Here is a 19,299-nt window from a genome sequence, read left to right as displayed (position 1 = left end):
ATTTAGTAATGGTGTCTTTTTATAGACACAAGGTTTACCTATGGACCTCTCTAAAAGCTTGGTACTTAGCAGCCGTTTTGAGCGTGTATCTGTGCAGTGGATCATATTGCCGTAGTGCATAATATTTCTCCCTGTCATTCAGAGTTGTGATGCAGTTAAGTACAGAGATGGCGTATCGTGATGTCTGCCGTCGCGCAAACGGCGGCAGCGTTGTTTGTTTGTCTCCTTTGTTCCATGCACCAATAAAAATACACTCAAAATGAAACCTTGGTGTAACAATGACCTTAAACGCAATGACACTCTTTCCCATAACGTTGCCCTGTCCAATAGTCCAGAACTCCCCTAAGAGGCCTTACAGCAAGTCTGGGAGGAACCAAATGAGAGAGAAATCGATTACTTTCCTCTCTCCACTGTCTCTGGCCTGGCTAAATTACTGAAACAAGATGCTGCACTTAGAGGAGTCTTTGGAGAGGCAGAGGGAGAAAGAGAAAGAGTGGTGAGGAGAGAGAGAGAGAGGGAGAGAGCTACACACTTTTAGGGACATGGGTGCCATTTAGACTAGGACCATCTTTTCACAGAAAGCCACTAAAAGCAGTGAATGATCCTCTTCCTGTCCCTGGCTGGGCGGTGGTTAGCCTCCTGTGGTTAAGTGCACACAGAACATGAACTCAGATTTAAGGTCAAAGCAAGATCATTAAAAAGAAGATTCATTTCTCAAGGCCTGATGATCACAGTTCCAGCGACTGTAGCTGCGCTAATCACCTTTAACTCGGACTCAGAGAGTCACTGGCTTCGCTGTGTCCGAAAACACGCAGAGATCAAGTCACACGCACCAAACCTGATCTGTATTCAGACTTCCGAATGTCAAATGAGTTTGTTTAACATCCAACACCAGAGTTTACTATCTGAACTATGAAGATGAAAATGTATCCCGCTCGTTTAGTAGACAGAATGTGGTGCTTAAGGGAACCAATTCCTGTAAGTGCCATTAAGTGGAAATTGCCGTTCACATATTCCAGTGGTTTGATTAATTACACTCTCTCATGTGTTTTCATAAAGGCCCAATGAAATATGGGGAGCAAATTGCATTGTGTTCCTGTATCCTGTTATGTAAAAGCAGTTTAATTATTGACACATGTTTTGCCACCTGGCAGGGGAAAGGATGGTTGGACATGAATAGAAATCATACAATAGATATTATGGATGGGTAGAGCTAGCACTTGAGATGCCATGTGTTTTTTTGTACCTGTGACTCAATTAGAGTCCCCGTCTTCACCTCGCCTCAGATCTCCTGCTGGATCTGAGCACACGCATAGTGCCGATCGGCTGGATATGTCACAGTTGTAAGGGAACGGTTTGTGGGAAAGTGAGTGCTCTTTAAAACCTGTTTAACTTTGTGCGACAGGACTGCTTTTGGAAAGGTCTCCTCTAATAGATTTTAGTTAAGGAGATATTTTGTGAAGGTTCCACAGTCTCTCTGGGGGGATTAAAAGATCACTGCTGCCTTTTCGTGATATCCTGAGATTGCTCGTTTTGAGAGAACAAGCATGGAAGCAGTGTATGAAGACAACAAGCCAGGCAGCGCTGCACTTTTAACAGAAGTGTTATTATTCCTATTCTCTTTGTTGTTGTTGTCCAAAAACACTGCCATCTACTGCCATGGAGACTGAATGGCATCTCAAGACAGTGCTTCCCTTAGCCAACAGTACTTAGGCTTCACTCTATTCTGTATTCTACTGTGTATGTGGAGGTATTAGCTCATAAAACCCTCCTACTGTCATATGAACCCACTGCCTTCCCTGAGTTCTATATGAACAGCAGGGCTCTTATACTTAGTCCCAAGCTGTTCCTGTTTGCCCAAAACGATCAGGCCTGGCCTCATGCTCTCTACCTGATCTAGTTGACTGGGTTGTGTAAGTTAGGTAGGCAGTCCCTTTCTCCAATCCCCCTCCTCCCTCCCAATATACACTTGGACCCAGGCTCAGACTGCACCTTTTTTGTTCCACGGGGATAGGGGGCCAGATGGAGGAATTTGATTAACCAGCAGTGGAGGACCAAATGTTCAATTGGATACAGAACCAGTTGGAAGGTGGGAGGGAGCGAGGGATGAGGCGGGGTAGAGGGAGAAATCTAAAATGGCTGGTCATGTGCGCCGGCCAACACTTTCCAAAGGGGAGCCCAAACAGACACTGAGGTGTAGTAATGCAGAAGCCCTTTTCCAAGTACCAGCTGGGCCTTTTAGGAGTCTCTATCCCCACAGCAGACACTCGGCAGCCTCCGAGCAGCTTGACTTTACCATATGTGGAACTTTTTTATGCTCCACCTGGTTTCCCCAGGGGGCCCATGCCACTGGGACGCCAGAGACAGGTGAATTGCTCTTAATGCAAAGCATTGAATCACTGGGCCAACAACATGAGGGAAGTGCCTAGGGAGAGAAAATGGATCAGCAGAAAGACTGGAGCGGACTGGCATGACCTTGGAACTAGAGCCTGCTGAGGAACAGAAAACGAGGCCTCGTGATGTGTCATTGTGCCGCTACTCAACCACCACACACCTCGACTTTAATAATATCCACATCTGTATTTCTGAGGCATTAACAAAGATTTGAGAAAGTGGTTTTTTTTGTTTTTTTTTAATACATTTGTTGTTTGACTGCTGACTCACCGCTTAGAGGCTCAGTGCCACTACCTGAGTCTGTTCCATTTCCCTTTTAGCTGTTGCACTCATACTGTTTTATCTAATAACCTCTTCAAACACTTGCATTATAAATGCTGCATAAAAAAAAACCTGTATTCTGCCACACAATGTTTTTCCACAATCAGTGTGTGCAGCAGTGTTGGGTAAGTTACTTTAAACATGTGATATGTTGCCTATTACTTCTTAATTGCATTTAAAATAAAATTAAAAAACTAGGTACGTTACAATATTACTTTATTTGCAGATGAATACCTTATTTTTGCATTACTTCCATCAAAACACCTGTTAGAGCTGAGGTTTTGTTCACTAATCACTGCTCAGAACCTTTTACTAATCAAGATCAACACAACCCAAGTTTTTCTTTCAGTGATCTGGCTCAATGGCGATGGTGTAATCAATGCATTTGTAATTTATTTCAATGTATTTCATTTAATCACAAAATTATCAATAAAAAGTAAATAGATTTTTTTTTTTTTTTTTTAGAAATTATAACTGCCAATAAAGCAAACCAGGGAATTCAAACGTTTTGGGGCAAATAAGGGTTAAACTAATTTTATATTTAAAATGTGACCATCTGTAATACAGGGAATAGACTAATGAATCTATGTTTTATTACAGCTGCAAAAAATAGGATCCTTTCCCTCAGTGTCGGATGGTGTGATTTTATTCAGCATGAATGTCAGTATCTGTTCATCTCAGACGCGACATGAAAACAAAATGATTTTGTGAATTCTTTAAAGTCACCGTGCCGCACATTTGTGCTCTGCTGGCGGTTCTGTTACTAGACTTACCTAGAATAACATACAGAACCGTTTTATTTATCTGCAAATCTAAATCAGAGAAACCGTAAAATGACAACCTCATCCTGACCAGGTTATGAGGTTCAGAGTTTGGGACTACAATGCCCAAAAACAGCACTGGCTTCGGAGTGCAGTCCTCTGAACTCTGCTGGAAAACCCTTTTTTTTTTTTTTTTTTTTAACATGCTGTTTCCATGAAGAGATACTTTGGTTGGGTTTAAGCAAAAATAACTGCTTGGTTAGACGTGTGAAAATATTGCTGACATTGTTTTACAAGGACGTGAATGACAGCCACGTAGCAAAACATTCTGCCACTACCCGTGATCAAAGCCGCGAGCGCCTCATATCTGCAGTGGCACGCGACCAAGACGGGGACGGCGCAGATGTTTTCGCTACTTTATTATTCCACCATTTCAGCTCAACTGGTGGATGTGATGCGACACATGTTATCATAAAAGCAATATTATTACAGGAAAATGTTGTTTCCACAAGCAATATACTACTCCAAAGCCTTACTATTGTAACGCGCGATCCCCAACACTGGTGTGCTGTCTTCCGATACAAATAGTCATCTCCTCTGCAGCAGAAGTTGCCGCTTGGTGATAGTTCTTTTTCTTACATAGTTTGAGTCCAGAGCATCAGGACAGTCAGGTCAAGATGAGGGAGATTTTGGCCAGTGCAGTTGGGGTGTGGTCACTTTCCTGCCTGCACCTGTCTCACTGTGTCTGTGGCACAAAGCCAGAGGTCAGGGGTCACCACGGGGGGCTGTCAAGGTCAAAGGTTTATCACTCTCTGAGGGGTCCGGGAGCCATCACTCAGATTCTACCATACACATGATCTGCACAGTTGAGTTTTTTTTTTTTCTTTTTCCTTCCCCCACTTTTTCTAATCCTTCCAAATGGCTCAGGCAACACTACTGACAGCGGCAAGAAAAACAAACTGTGGGGTGTGGAGCTCTAAGCCATCAGCTGGAGATTTCACTTTGAAAAGATTCCTTTTTACTCACTGCCCTTTCGGCCAATCAGAAGGCCCGTCAGAGTCCGGGCACCCAGAGCAGCTGCCCTCTGACCCTGCCAGCGGTTGTTGGTTTGTTTTGTTCGGGCATTTTACAGAGGATGGTGCTGCTTTTGACAGGTCAGGCAACAGGACTTGGATGAGGTCTTTAGCAAAGACAGGCAGAGAGGGTGAGGGAGAATTTCACAGCTCAAGAGAAGACTGAGTCTGCCTTGTGCTGCTGCTGCAATTTCATTGTTACCCTCTTATTGCTGGAGAGCTTGTCATATTCATTGAGACATGTGGAAAATGGCCTATTTTGAGGGGGAAAAGAGGGGCCATTCATGCAAAGTCAATTCCATCGGCCAGACAGAAATTCCTCGATACCCCTGTTTATGCAGCTGTGCCCTCCGATCAAATTACACCAACCCTTTTACAACTCCCTCACCCCCTTTTGCCCCTTTCGCTGGTCCAGCCCTACAGTCAGAATGTGCCAGGAGCCTCAGATGGGCATACAAATCACCAGAAAGAATATGAGAGGTTAAGATGCATGGGGGGCACGTAACCCAGACTTCCACCTACCTGCAGAAGGAATTTGCGCAATGCCAAATAGCTTTTGGGGGTCAGTGGAGGGGCTTGTCATGTAGGGGGGCACACAGGAGCAGGCAAAGGTGGCACATCCCCAGAGAAGAAGTACTAACTGTCATGCTGTAGCACCAAGTCTGACAGACCATGGGGAATGGACCCGCCACAGCGAGCCTGTCAGCTGTTCCAACAGCGCAGAGCGATCGTAGAGAAATCTGTAGGGACTGTATTACTGAAAGGCTTTTCTTCTCTGCCTGTTTAAGTTTTTGGGTGGGGAGGGCAGGATTGTGGATCTGTGTGGAAAAGGGAGTGTTGAGGGGTATAAATGAGAGCACAGAGGGAGCATCATCTCTCCATCTTATGATTTGGAGGTGAAGACAAGCGCCCTCGGGGGCCCCCTGTCAGAGCTTTTGGGCGCACTCAGTGCAGACTTCAATAAAAAACACAAAAAAGAATTCCCCCACAAGGGCGCCTGGCTGAATTGCTGACGCCAATGTAAAAGATTCTGTTTTTTTGTGAATCATTTAGTACGCAACCCTGAGCTCGCTACACAACATGACAATAACAGGAAGCCCCCCCCCCCCCCCTGCGCGGTCCCCCGTCCCCCCATACCCCTTGTCATGAAAAAAAAACTCCCAACGAACCCAGAGAATGGCAAATTATTTTTTTCACACATAAAATTTCACACATTGATCACCCTCCTCCATTTTCCTCTTCCCCCTCCCACCTCTCTCTCTTTTTTTCTCTCCCCCCCCCCCCCCCCCCTCAACTGTATTCCTGTCATGACAAATGTCAAACAGTCAGTTAGGAGGGTGTTTTTTTTTTTTTTCCTTTTTGGTAACCAAGAGCTTGCCAAGTCGAATGTGTGCTGGGACGAGACTGCTGCGGAAGCATCACATTGGAGCATCAACATCAGATATTTCTGTGAAAGTAACAGAAATGTTTGAAGGTGTTGTCACAAGCTCACAGGTTCCTGCTGTTTGTGTGCACCAGAGGGAAATGGCGCCATCTCAGCCCCTTTGTCTCCTCCCTCCCTATTGTTGTTTTTTTAAACTTGTTTCTCTGTTTAGTTCTTATCACTTCAAATGTGGTTAAGAATCTCAGCGTGGCTGTTTATTGTGGGTTTTGACTGAGGGGCGCAGTGTTGTAGTCAGAGTTAAAATTAGAGGAGGTGCTTTTCTGTGTCTCTTGGAGACATGTCATCTTCTATAAGCGGTGGGGAGTCTGTCAGTCACAGCCATGGTGTGTTTTAATCATCTCTGTCCCACTTGGAGAAGTGCTGACGGTTAGAGTGAGGGTTCCCTCCCCTGGACAATACCACTATGCTCGAGTCTCATACACTCTGATGTCAGACATAGCAACCAGTTAAGAAATATGAGACGTTTCTTCCTCAAGTTAATCCCGCAAATTCAATAGGGGAATCAAGCAATGTCTGGTGAATTTGAAGACATATCACGAATGTGTTTGAAGGTTTTGTGATCTTTCGAAAGATATGACAGCTGGAAGGAGATTGGCAACAAAATAGCAGGAGTTTGTCACTATAATAAGAGAATGAAGCTGATAGAATAATCAAAACCCACGATGTCTTAGAAGCGTAATGAGCGAGGGCGCCCCCCAAGTGAGCCGTAATAATAGTGTTTTGTAATTCTATAGCCCTTTTAATAATACTCCAAGGAATTGTAAATAGACATTTCTTTGTAAAGCAAAGTAGTTAGACTGCAAATTATATTTTCCATAATGTTGCTGTGACAACGGCAATTGTCTTTACAGTGCGCTGCTGAGGGATTATGTAGATCCAGTGCAGCGGGGTCTGCACAGAGTTCTGCACAGAATTGGGCACAACACGACGCCCATTCGGCAGCTCTCCTTTAACCCTGGGCCCACATCTGAGCATGCTCCTTGCACGCCTCTCCAGAGATGTGGCCTCGCATTTCTGAGAGTATCTTCTGACATGGACAAGTAGTCTCTCTACAAGACCAGGAGAGCTATTGCTGTAAAGACCACTCTGAGCACGCCCGTGAGTGGTACGGTTATCTCTTCTTCGCTCTCGTATTTATGGGCAGAAAATAGAAGAGAGGAAGAAAGAGGATTATCTTTTGGTTCTATGCTGAATCCAACTGAAATTACAAAATGAATACATTGTGTGAAATTGGAATATCAATAATATTCTACTTATTCCATTACTTGCAGTTAGAGTTTGGAGATTTGAATTTGTTTTAGGCATTTATGTTTCACTAGAGTCAAGTGCGCCACTAAATTGAGCATTAAACTTAACTACTTTGAAAAAAAAAAAAAATATTCAAACAAGGCCCCAAGCAATTAATCCAACTGCCTGCCTTTGTCCACCTAGCCATTGTGTTCTTTATGAAAATCATTCTCTTATACCTCCACTTACTCCATCCTTTGAGATGCCATTGGAAATCCAGGGCTCTGACTTGAACCCACAGTTGGTTTAACTGTAATGAAATGTATGTCATGTCTCTGGCTCGCTCCCTCTGGCTTCCCCCCTCACCCCTGGCCCTCTGAAAGCACTGCCTTTGACAAGAAGGCCTCTGTGGCTTCTTCTGCACTGATCTTTAGCCCCTTCAGGTCCCATTGACTATTTCACGACGTCCCTGTGATTTGAGGGTGGACTCAACCGTTCACACACGCTTCGCAGATTTGACTGAGGAGAAAAACAGACAGAGGCAAAGGGGTGGAAGCCTCGGACACCTAAACCAGCCCTTTGGGAAATCCTGTTCTGATGCCTGGCTGCATTTGAAAAATTAACAATAATAATAATAAAACATAGCCTCTGCTCTGTGCCGTTGCATAGTATTAAAAAACACCAAGTTGACGGTGCTCATTTGACATGCTGTGGACCTAGCGTGTTAGCTCATTCTTGATTAAATTTTTGCATTTTTTTTTCTGTTCTGTGGAACATTGTACATGATGATAATAATAATAATAATAATAATAATGCAAATAATGGAAACAGGTGCAGTTTGTGTAACAGGACCCAAGCTGAGCCATTCCAGATGATGCACATTTAAATTGTAACATTGACTCAGTTGCCTTATACCTGTTTATTTATCATAAATTCAATCTTTATGCAGATGAGGGTGAACAGATCGTGCATGGAACACTTACCTTGCATGTGTGCTTATGAGGCTGCGTATGCGACTCACCTAAAGCCTGTGTGAGTGTGTGACTGTGCGGTACGTGTGGTTTGTGTACATCCGTGCGTGGTGGACATGTGTCTGTGCATGAATATTACAGCTTGGAGAGAGTGTGCATGTCCACTATATTAGACAGAGTGTGCAAGGAGCGCCTCAGCATGTGTGTACTGCTGTCTGTTCAGAGCTCTCTGCACCAGCAGGGTGCGCCATTCCAATTTACCCATCAGCCACAGAGGCAGGGGGTAAAAGTACGGAGCATCGCTGTCGGAGATTTCACATTCTAGGGACGAGATTACCAGTCAGGAGACCCCTGTGTGGAAGTGATGAGGGAGGGAGACGGCAGGGGCACAGTGTGGGGGAGTTGGGACTGTAGGGGGATGGTGGAGTGGTGGGGGTGGGGGCCGGGTGGGGGGGGGGAGCAGCACGAGTCAACGCCACCCTGGAATCCGTGGACTCTCTGTTTTTGGGGGAGCTTAGCTGCCAAGCTGCACATCTGTTTGACACCAGGCACTGTGGTATGGCAGTCAGGGGCTGTCTGTCCTGATTCACATCTCTCTGCTCTCTAGTTTGTTCTGAGAATCTGGACCACTGCTGAAGCCCTGTCTCTTAAGAAATCCTCGGGAAACTGTGTGTTGCCTGGATTTCTGAAAGAGAATAACACTACTCTCAGAAAATGTGCGTCCTTTTGTATGTTTTTTTTCCGTCTATCTAACGAATTGTGAATCCTAAACACCACAAGCTAATCATGGCCTCATAAAATAATGTTGTAGTTACCTCAAACCCACAGACGCAGCCTTGTCGGCCGAACTCACTCAGCCTGTGTTTGAGTGTCGGCCAAGTCAGCTATGGCTGCTCCAGAGGCCCTGAAGCCTGTTGGGGAGGCGGGACATTCCAAACAGCATAAGTCATTCTTTACACCCTCTCTGCTGCCATTAGTTAATTATATGCAGGTGTTTTCTTTTCTCAGGTTTCTCACTGTAGATCTTATAAAAATGGAACCACAAATACATAAAGCCAGATAGATGGCGGAAAGAAATAGTGTGGAGGAAGCGGCTGAATGTGCTGTGTGAAGCAAATTATTGCCCCCATGTAGATTCATCAGTTCTCCCTGCTGGATTAAGGAAGGGCCTTTCTAATGAAGTTCGCCCCGTCAAAATGAAGGGACTAATTCTGATTTAGCTGAGGTAATGAACTTCCCCTCTCCTAGTGAGAGCAGCACCATGGGGCGAGGGAAGCGGGGTGGTTGTGCAGGAGGGCGGGGGCAAAGGAGAGACATAGCACTAGAGAGAGAGAGAGAGAGAGAGGAGGCAGGATGAAGACAAGACAGGAGAGAGACATGGATGAGGACACAGAGATAGGAAGGAGAGAAAGAGAAAAAAAAAATTTATGCAAAATGCCTGTCTCGTATTTGCTGAGATATATTAAATTTCCAGCGCGGGTGCCTGTGTTATATAAAATTATGCTAATGTCTTGTGGCCTGCTGTGAATGGCGGCTTGCTGGTCCTGAGCATGCGTGGCTGGCCGCTACACAGAGTGCACTCAGTGGGACTCAGCTTTTCTATTAAGGAAAACCTCTAGACACCTGATGATGAATTCTCTCTCACCAAATGTTCCCCCTTTTTTTTGTGTCGAAAATATGAGCGCTTTTCTAAATGACTTTGGAGGGCCCGGCATGGCGCTCGGTGGCCTGCGTCGAGCAGAGGGGAAGGGGGTATGGGGCTGTCCCTCTGCAGCAGGCTAAGGGAGTCAATTAAGGCGAGCACTGATAATTATAAGCCAGCAGAACGCAGGGGCTGGCTAATTGTACAGTGTTCCATGCCGCGAGCCCAGCCAAGGGGCCTCTCTGCAATGCTCTCTTTCCTTGTTCCTTTGTGTGGACCGCAGACCCCATAGAGCCACAAACCTCAGTCTGACAATGCCGCAGTGAGGCTTGCAAAAAAAAAAAAAGGGGCATGTGCCCATAATTAACTTTTTATATTCAGGCCACTCACTCTTTTGAGATTCTGGTTTGATTCACACCTCATTTCTTCTCCCCTCTTTGCTTGCCAAGAAGTTCCCCTTTGCCCATTTAGCCGTTTCTTTGTTTGTTTGTAATTTTGCTCTCATTTTGCACAACAATCATCGCCGAGCATCTTCGAGGTCAGGGTGTAGCCACTTGACCTTTATTTCCCTCGAACAAGAAAAGGCCCAGCAGTTTAGAATAGGCATGTGTAGAGTAAATTAGAGCATTTCAGTGTAGAATGGTGTTTGTGTGGCTGCAGGGGGTCCGGCGCTCCCATGCAATCCATCTCAGTAGCCTGCACTGTTTGTCCCCACTGGACCTCCATACCTGCCTGCAGCTGCAGCGCCTACACATCATTCGTTAACAAGTATTCAGCGCTTGCCTTTGTTGTGGATTTCTCCCTTCTCTTTTTTTTCTTTCCACTGCCTCTGTGACCTACACACTGTTCATTTGACCGACTTTTAGCCATTGTGGGTTTCAGATGTGAGAACAGGACCAGGCAAAACACAAAATGGTAGACTATTCTCAAAGCATCCGTGGTAGCAACAGGACTTGCAGAAAGAAAACAACAAACAGCTTCTCTTGGGTTCGCAGCTACAACTATCCTTTTGGCAATTAATTAGGGTTAAAACAAAATCTTAAACACACAATGAGCCAGTCAAGTTTTTTTCTTTTACTTATACTACAGAGTGGAGTGACATTGCATCAATTTACCTGTTACAGGATAATAATTATTCAGTAACATGAACCAGGCTGGAGCAATGCAAAATATCAAATTTAATATAATTTCCCTCTGATTTTGTTTGACGTAATGTGACTGTTTGCCATGTTTAGACAACTCAGTCCATAAACTTGTGTTTTACCTAATGTGAGCCACGCATGCTACAGATGAAAACAGCAAGTTCTTAATAAATACCAGATTCCATTTAAGTGGCACATGCATGGCTTAATGTATCATTTACACATCTGTTTTCCTTTTGTATAAAATGGCAAAACATACTTTTATAATGATGCAGGCTATTTTATTTCGCCGCGTAACGAAGTCTACATGCAGGGACTCGTGGCAAAATAACTCAACTGGAAATGTCTGCTCGGTGTGTGTATATGTTATGGAGAAGAATAGCGTCCTCGTGTTTGTGTCCACCTTGTTTTTCCTGAACTCCAAAAATGTGTTCTAGTCGACTAAACCTTTTGTAAAATCCGTTCACGCGTTACGCATGTTTATCTCGACACAGAAACCTGTCAGTTTGGTGTTTCTACCTCCGGCCCAGCAGCCATGGGGAGCTGTGAGGCGGTTAATGTAGGCGCAGAGTGGCTGATCTTAGCAGGAGCCTAGCCCTGCTCTGATTAGCACCTCCAACGAGCTGCCATGCATCAGAGCTGACATGCTTCCAGAGACGTGTTCCCCCAGAATCCTTTGCTCTTGCTGTGCGAGGGCGTCGCCACCACTTCTGACATGTCACAGCCAACAGTCTCACCTCACCCATCCTCCTCTCTCTCTCTCTCTCTGGAGGTTAGAAGGCGTGCACTGAACTTGGAAGCATGACACAAGAGCTTTGGTACCTCGCTGAGCTGATCTTTACAGTACATGTCTTTTTCTCCCACCTCACTTTTACCTACAGGCTAGACACAGAAAAAATTAAAGCATCTCCCTTCATGCCGTCGTAGTTTTCTAATCCCTTTGCTTTTATTAGCACACAAATACATTTTCGTCACCGCTGAAATGTGTAATATATTAACTGTTTGATAGAATGGGGTGAAATTTGAAGGTGCCTTGATTAAATCTTGTGCTTTAATTTCAACATTTTGCACTTGATTCACTCCGTCCTTCTCAAACTGAGGAGGCAGGAAATAGATATTAGTAATGTTCCCCCCAGGCACTAGTTCTCCAATCAGCTTTGGTCCAGGGGGAGTCCATCCCTTTGCGCTCCCACCTACCACCTTCCTACCCCCATCCGCTGCATTCAAACCTTAATGGGAATTCTAGTAGTTCTGAAATGAGTTTGTTTCTCATGAGCAGGGTTTCTACCTCAAGAGAGCACACCACACGGAGGTGGAGTCAATTTGTATTCACCCATAATTCCCTGGGCCTTAATCACTCTGATTTTCCCCCCATTATCTGTTAATGGATAGTTCCCGCAGAGAGAAGAGAGAAGTAAACCCACCTACTGTTTACAGGCCTGAAGCTGTCTACTCTGCTACCATACACAGTCCCGTAGTGGGTTGTATATACAGCAGTGAGTCCACTGAAAAACCAAATCTTCTTGGTTTATTAACACACAACTCCAGCACTAATGTTGCATTGCATGAGGCAGATGGTGGAACAGAAAGCAAACTCTTGCTAAAGGTGAAATTCATAATAAACAGAAGGGCTTCAAACAGGTATTTCCATTTTTATGGCGAGGGTTCGATACTTCACAGCGCCTGTATTTCTATACTGACCTGTTCGCTTTGACTGGACCAGCTTTTATTAATCCAGCTGTTGTGTCCGCAGCTTTTCCAAAGCAACCCTTTCTGGCCTATTAAATATTCTCAATTTGTTCTCCCTCTTGTTTACGCATTACTTTCCGCTAAGAAGTGCCTTGATTGATGTCCTTAATATCATTTGCGAGAGTGTGCTGCCTTGGCGACACAATCAGCATAGGTCCCTGTTAAGAGTGAGCTTCAGAGAACCATCAACTTCACTCCAGAGAGGAGTGTAAATCTAAGTATGAGATGTTTGTCTTACAGAGGAAAAAAAATGCTAGAAGTGATCCTGAATTCCCTTCAATTCCAACTGCCCCTTTGCAGAATTGGTCAAATAGAGAAAGGGGCAGTGGTGGTGTTGGAGCGAATTAGCCATGGGAGAGTGTTTAATTAAGCAATCCCCAGTGTTATACTTAACTACACACTATTATCGGAAAGTTAGACTGTCTTGAGCTACTTTAGCTTCAGTCTCTTACTCACTGTCAGTTGATGGCTGTGCATTTATGCTCTTAACTAAAGTAAGACATCTCTGTCGAATTCAAAGAACCCTTAACCACCACCTCGAACTTACAGAACTTAATATGCTGCAGCTGTGGCGTCGTTACATAAAGACACTCAACTATGCAAGCCAAACCTGCGAGCCCCAAACAACCTTCAGTAGCATATGAACTTCAGCCTGGATGAAGAAGTAAACAGCACAAAGAAATAAAGACCATTCTTTCTGAGAGTAGTTTTTCCCTCTCTCCCTCTCCTGTCCTCCACATGGGAGAGATATTAAGCGTTTGTGTTTTAAGGAGCTGTGAAATACATAAACCATGAGCCACAGGAACGCGAGGCCCTGTGGATATGCAGATGGGCTTACTTTGCTGGTGTCAGGGATGCTTAGAGGGAGCAGGCACAGGAGCAGTTCTCATCTAAAGGATTTTCTTAGGAGTGCAGAGGGACAGGGTGGTGGCAGCGGAGAACACTCGGGAGACTTGGAAACAGGGAGTGGGAGGAGGGAGAGGGAGAGAGAGATGAGGACAGAGAAAGAGAGCTGACAGTCCCCTGTGGCCCTGTAACTATATCCAGAGTCTGCTCGCTGCATAGAGAGGGGTGGGGGCTCACGCAGGGCCATGCTGATTGGGCAGCGCTGCAGAAGGGCTGGGGAGCGACAGGAAGTGACCTCAGTCCAATGAGGCAGCTATAGGGGCGAGCGAGCGGACTTCCTCCCTTGGCTCTCACTAAGAAACACACTGCCAGCCTGATTCAACCCCTGTTACACTGGTGAATAGAAACCCAGCACTGCACAGGCTGATCATAACAGACTCACAGTCAGATCCTCTATTGCTCTCCCAATCCCTGTTTCTTTCCACCTGTTTGTTTAGCAGTCTTGTAGCTTAGGTTATATGAAAGAAAGCTGAATCGCTACACACTGCATATTTCATGCATGTGTTCCGGATCAGCAGTGATTTGTCAGTTGAGTTCTGTTGGTCGTTTGATCAATAATATAACGCATCAACGAGTCACACAGCCGCGCGGACGACACACTTCACGTATCACGATGAGTAGTAGTTTATAAATAGTCACTATTATTGTTTATAGTCATGAATGGCATCCACTAAATATGGATTAAAACCATGCTCAATAATTCACAACGAATGTGCTATTTACATTTGTTTCGGTAATTTGGAAAATACTGAGCCTGTCTGTGACTCATTTTTAAAGGTTTGCATCTTTAACAGGGATGATTGGGCTTGGAGCCAAGAGCCACAGCAGGGCGGGGGAGTATTAAGAGCCAGACACATGTTAGTTTTTATACTATTAATGGGACTTTTGAAGTCAGGAAAAATAAACAGATAAATAAATAAATGAATAAAAACAGCTTTATTCTTCATGTTTGAAACATAGTACATTTGTATCTAGTTGCCGTTTTGCTGATGCACCTGCTCACAGACAGAAATGCACACACACACACAAGGTCAGTCAGGCAGGTGCAACGTTATCTGCATAATGAAGCAGGCCAGATCTCCAAAGGGACAGTGTTATGCACTAGGGTCAAATGAGGGCTGCGCATATGGCAGAGCAACAGATCTGTGAACCCTGTAGCAGGCTTGACCTAAGTGTACACTCTTGCAAGGATAACAAACCCGAATGGTGATCAAAGCGAGCGGTGAGCCTCTCACCCGTCTATGTGGATGCACCCGTGCCACCCCTCCTTCCACTCTTTGGCTGACGCCTGCTGCTACACAACAACAGACACACACGTGTCGGCTACAGAATATCTCATCTGTCGAATGCATGATTGCAGAACACACCATCAACTCTTTCCCCTTTCAAACTACAATGAGTTGCTTTGATCAGCCTTTACCTTTTGCCAGACAGTCACGGGGGAATACAGACTGTGAGCCTGTCAACTTACAGCTTGTTTTTTTATGCTCCACACACCATCTTGTGTGTGCGTGTGTATGTGTGTGTGTGTGTGTGTACACACCACACCGTGTTTTATGTTATCAAAAACAGCCTGTAAAAGAACATGTGTTAATATGTTACAGTTAAACGTCCAACATTTACACATACACATAGCACTGCCTAAGTTTTTTTTTTTAGATTATTTTATAAGGTTCATCATGCAGAAGTGTAAAAAAAATGTAAAAAATAGTAAAATCTTTTTCCACTCAAAACTGTAGTGGATAACTCCACATGACTGGGGGACAACAATATTGTGCTAGTAAAGCGGCACGGCTGCAAACAGTGTGGGATACGGCTGAAAAGCTTCAATGTGCCCGTGAAGAAAGTGAATTCTACTGCTTAGAAAAACCTGGTCATTCAGTAATTTGACGTGATGAATGTCCTTTGCCCCCACCCACCGCTGCACTGCCAGTGCACACACAGATGCTCTCTCAGTCAGGTCTGCCATCATTGCCTGACAGAGTCCATTTTCAGATGAAGGACGCGGCGTAAAAAAAAATAATGTTACTTGTTTCTCATCGCAAAGACAAAACAGGAGCCAAATTATAATATCAAAAATGACACACTGCACTTTTAAGTGTTATTATGATACTAGAAGTTCCAAATTAAAGTGTTGGTGGGGGAGCAGACAAGTATTGCAAACTAGGAAGTGCCTTGATTATTAAACAGGCACCTTCAATTAACCCTTTGCTTGGGTTTTATCAGGACTTGAGGCGGGCACAGCAGTTTAGGTTTGACTTTAGGTGAGTTTGTGCTCTCTGTACACACGGCCCGTGCAGTGGGCACTGGGCTGTGGAGATCAAGGGATAAACTTCCAATGAGTCCCCAGTGCATACACTCCACCCTCTTGTAGTAGTGGGCCATGTTGGGCTTGGCAGCAGTTTGATAGAGCACTACTCGGGCCCCATGGCAGACTGTATAGGCTGTTTATTGACGCACTGGAGATGGGCAGTTTTCTGGAAGTCTGAGTCAGCACATCGTGGTGTTGCAAATGAGTATGCGGGTTCCCAGTCTGAACAACATTTTTTTTTTTTAAAGCTACCTCTGGCCACGGCTGAGGTAATCTAAAGTCAAAATAGATGTGTGGGGAATTCTAATGCTGAGCAGATAAACTAGGACTCTGGCGTGCCATTGGAATAACTGTCATATCACTGTATAAAAATGTCGACATGAGCTTGTCATAAAAGGAGATTTGTTTCAGTCGGTGCACACCGCCGAAGTCATGAGATGATTGCTTGGTGTGAAATGAAGATTTTAAACCCATTTTAAATAATTGTGTCCTCGCAGGAAGATGAATGTAATGATTGTATAGAGACTATTTGTCTGTTTTGATGCATTTCCCATCTTGTACAGATTATTTATAGATTATTTATAGCTTCCTTCATTTAGTCTTTTTTCCTCCTATTTTCCCTTTCCCTATTTGAAATCGTAGACTCTAAAAATCAAAAAGTGCTGCATGTAACTTAATCAAAAAGGTGATGCTTGTGATGATCAAAGTGCAAGACCTCCTCTGAACAAATAGGACCCCAGCTGGTCAACTAATTTATGCCTGATGGGAGCAGACAACACGTTATATTATTTTCTGTCGTATCATGAAATTGACCGGCAGGAGGCTTTGCGGCATAATTTCAATTCCATGTGGAAGAAAGATGTACAAAGTGAGACCTCTGCTATTCACCCTCTGCTTATTTGCTCTCTTATGAGTTTCTGTGTTTTTTTTGTGTGTTTCTTCTCTACAGAGGAAGGACTGAACCACGAATGCAAGCTCTGTAGTCAGTCGTTCGACTCACCAGCGAAGCTTCAGTGCCACCTGATTGAGCACAGCTTTGAGGGCATGGGAGGGACTTTCAAGTGTCCTGTCTGCTTTACAGGTGTGTACTGTGCATGTGAGCGTCATGGCCTTGTGTTCCAGTCAACTGAGAAACACAATCTCTGCACTCGTTAACTTTTTTGAGACACTTTTCGTCAATATGCAAATGAAATGTGCGAAGCTTCGCGTTGCAAGCGTCTTTCGTTACAGCGGCAAATGTGTTCTAAATGAGTTGGTAAAGGTCAAGCAAGCGGGTCGTCGGAAGCTGGGAGTAGTTTGCTGCATGTGGCTTTTTATTTAGTCAAATTGCCTCCAAATCAAGGCCAAAGAAGTGTCATGAGGTGAGAGGGGGGAGAGATCAGGGGGGAAGACAGTGTGAGCTGAGGGGAGATGGGGGATGGAGGAGCGGGGGAAAGAAAAGGAGATGTGCTAATTGTGGATGGCAGTGGTGCTGATAGCTGTAATGATCTCATCTGTCTCTGTGTGTGGAGGTGGAAGGACCGGACTCCTCCTGAGAGGATGGTGCCCTCCTTCAGTGTCAACAGGGTTAACTATCTCTATAATGAAATCTGCAAAGTCGTTAACTTCAGCTCTTCACTCTTTCTCCCTTCTCAGCTCTTTACTCTTCCTCACACTTTTTAGTTCCTCAGCTCATTTCCCTTTCTTGTGTTTCCTGCCACCCCCCCCCCCCCAAAAAAAAAAACTAATTTGTCTCTCCTCCACTTGTTATATCAATTAACATCAATGCCTCACATTAAGCATTTTACTCCAATATCATTTTCTTCCTCATTTTTACTTCTTCATCACCTCCTTATCCCTTCCCCTCCCACACCCACTCCCTCTCTTTTCCATTGTACTCCCCTCATTGCTGTTTTGGCCTTATCTCTCTTTTAGCAAACGCCTATTGATATATCCCAACCTCGAACCCCCCCTCCATCCCTCACAGGGGGCTGAGCATTTAATATACAGAGCATGCCTTCTTCATCTGAGCCTTCATTTTCCACCGCCGGCTTTGACAGACAGGTCCCCCCTCTCCCTCCGCGTCCATATCGATCACAGCACATGAGAGAGAGGGATGCTGGGAGGAAGAAGGAAGGAGGGGAGAGACAGAGTGCCCCCTCAGGACAGCGGTCGCAGAGCAGACAGGCAGATGGGCGAAAGCCCGTGCTAGTGGGGAGGGCAGGCTCGGATGGACTGAAAGGCCTCCCTCTGTTGGGGATGCAGGGGACAGACAGACTAAAGTCACTCTCAGAGGAAAGGGAGGAATTGAAAGATTTGCTGACAGCTGTCCTTGAATATATTTGTTCAAGTTAAGCCTGGCATAAAGTAGAGAAAAGACACTAGTCTTAACATTCCATAAACTGACGGCATGTTGTTTAATTAGTATAGACATACATTAGGTTCCATCCAGCGTGGAATGAACTATCCAGAATTTCAGTGAAGTGAAAGACGGATCGATAGAGAACTCTTCCTTCAGGTTTTCATATAAAGTGTTAGGACTAATTGGCAGCAGTTCACAGGTTTTAAAGGAAATGTAATGATAAGAATGATGTATTTTGTATCATTACAGCCCTGCCAACGTATCCCATATGTTTTGGTCTTGCTTTGCTCTGACATTATCCTGGACTTCAATATTGATTTTAAACTGAATGCAAGTTTTTTTTTGTTTGTTTTTTTTTTTTTACGACACTGCTAATAATTTTACACTGGAAACCAAAAAATCCACCAACAGTGTCTGTATGATTGGGAGATTTAATGCAGTTGAAGAAAATTACTCTTAGAGGGTCCAGGGACAAATTTGGGACCCAGTTTTATATTTACTGTATAGGCAAACAACTTAAAAGTGTATAGTTTCACACCTCTTTTCTTCTCATCTCAACGGTAAATTTGTGCCTGTGCCGATGCCAACTTCCTTGGTTATTTCCATATTTCTTGTATTATTATTGTTTGTTGATGCTTATCTTTCTGCCTGTGCACATGCCAATGTATCTGATTATGTACATATATCTACACTTTGTTAGGTCTTCTTTTTCTCTCATCTTTCTCTTTCTGAATTACGTGAGCCACGGCCAAATTTCCCTCGTTTGCAGCTGGCCTTGGCTTGTATTTTTGTACTTAGTATATACTTAAAATAAATGTAGGGAGGTTAGTGTACCACATGTGTGGACAGGAGGGAGAGGGACGGGGCTGTTCTTGGATGTATGTTCATATGCAAAAACATGGAATGTTAATTCAGGCATGAGTCTGTATGTCTCAAATGAAACAAAATTATAATAATTTATCTTAAACACAATCAGGAAAAAATATTATCGCTTTCTATCAAGAGCTGGAGTCCAAT

General features: G+C 44.4%; 1 protein-coding gene across 7 annotated transcripts in view; it reads left to right on the top strand.

The window, feature by feature from the left end:
- Positions 1 to 19,299, top strand: part of znf521 (zinc finger protein 521) — an 86,053-nt gene that overhangs the window by 52,883 nt on the left and 13,871 nt on the right. For all 7 annotated transcript variants that reach the window (XM_058622788.1, XM_058622782.1, XM_058622748.1 and 4 more), the window contains one exon: positions 16,891 to 17,022. In XM_058622788.1, the coding sequence (XP_058478771.1) occupies positions 16,891 to 17,022 (132 nt within the window). The remainder of the gene's footprint in view (positions 1 to 16,890; positions 17,023 to 19,299) is intronic.

Source organism: Solea solea, chromosome 1 (assembly GCF_958295425.1).
Source record: "Solea solea chromosome 1, fSolSol10.1, whole genome shotgun sequence".
Taxonomy (NCBI): Eukaryota; Metazoa; Chordata; class Actinopteri; order Pleuronectiformes; family Soleidae; genus Solea; species Solea solea.
The sequence above is the reverse complement of the archived record's forward strand: the minus strand, read 5'-3'. Positions and strand labels throughout refer to the sequence as shown.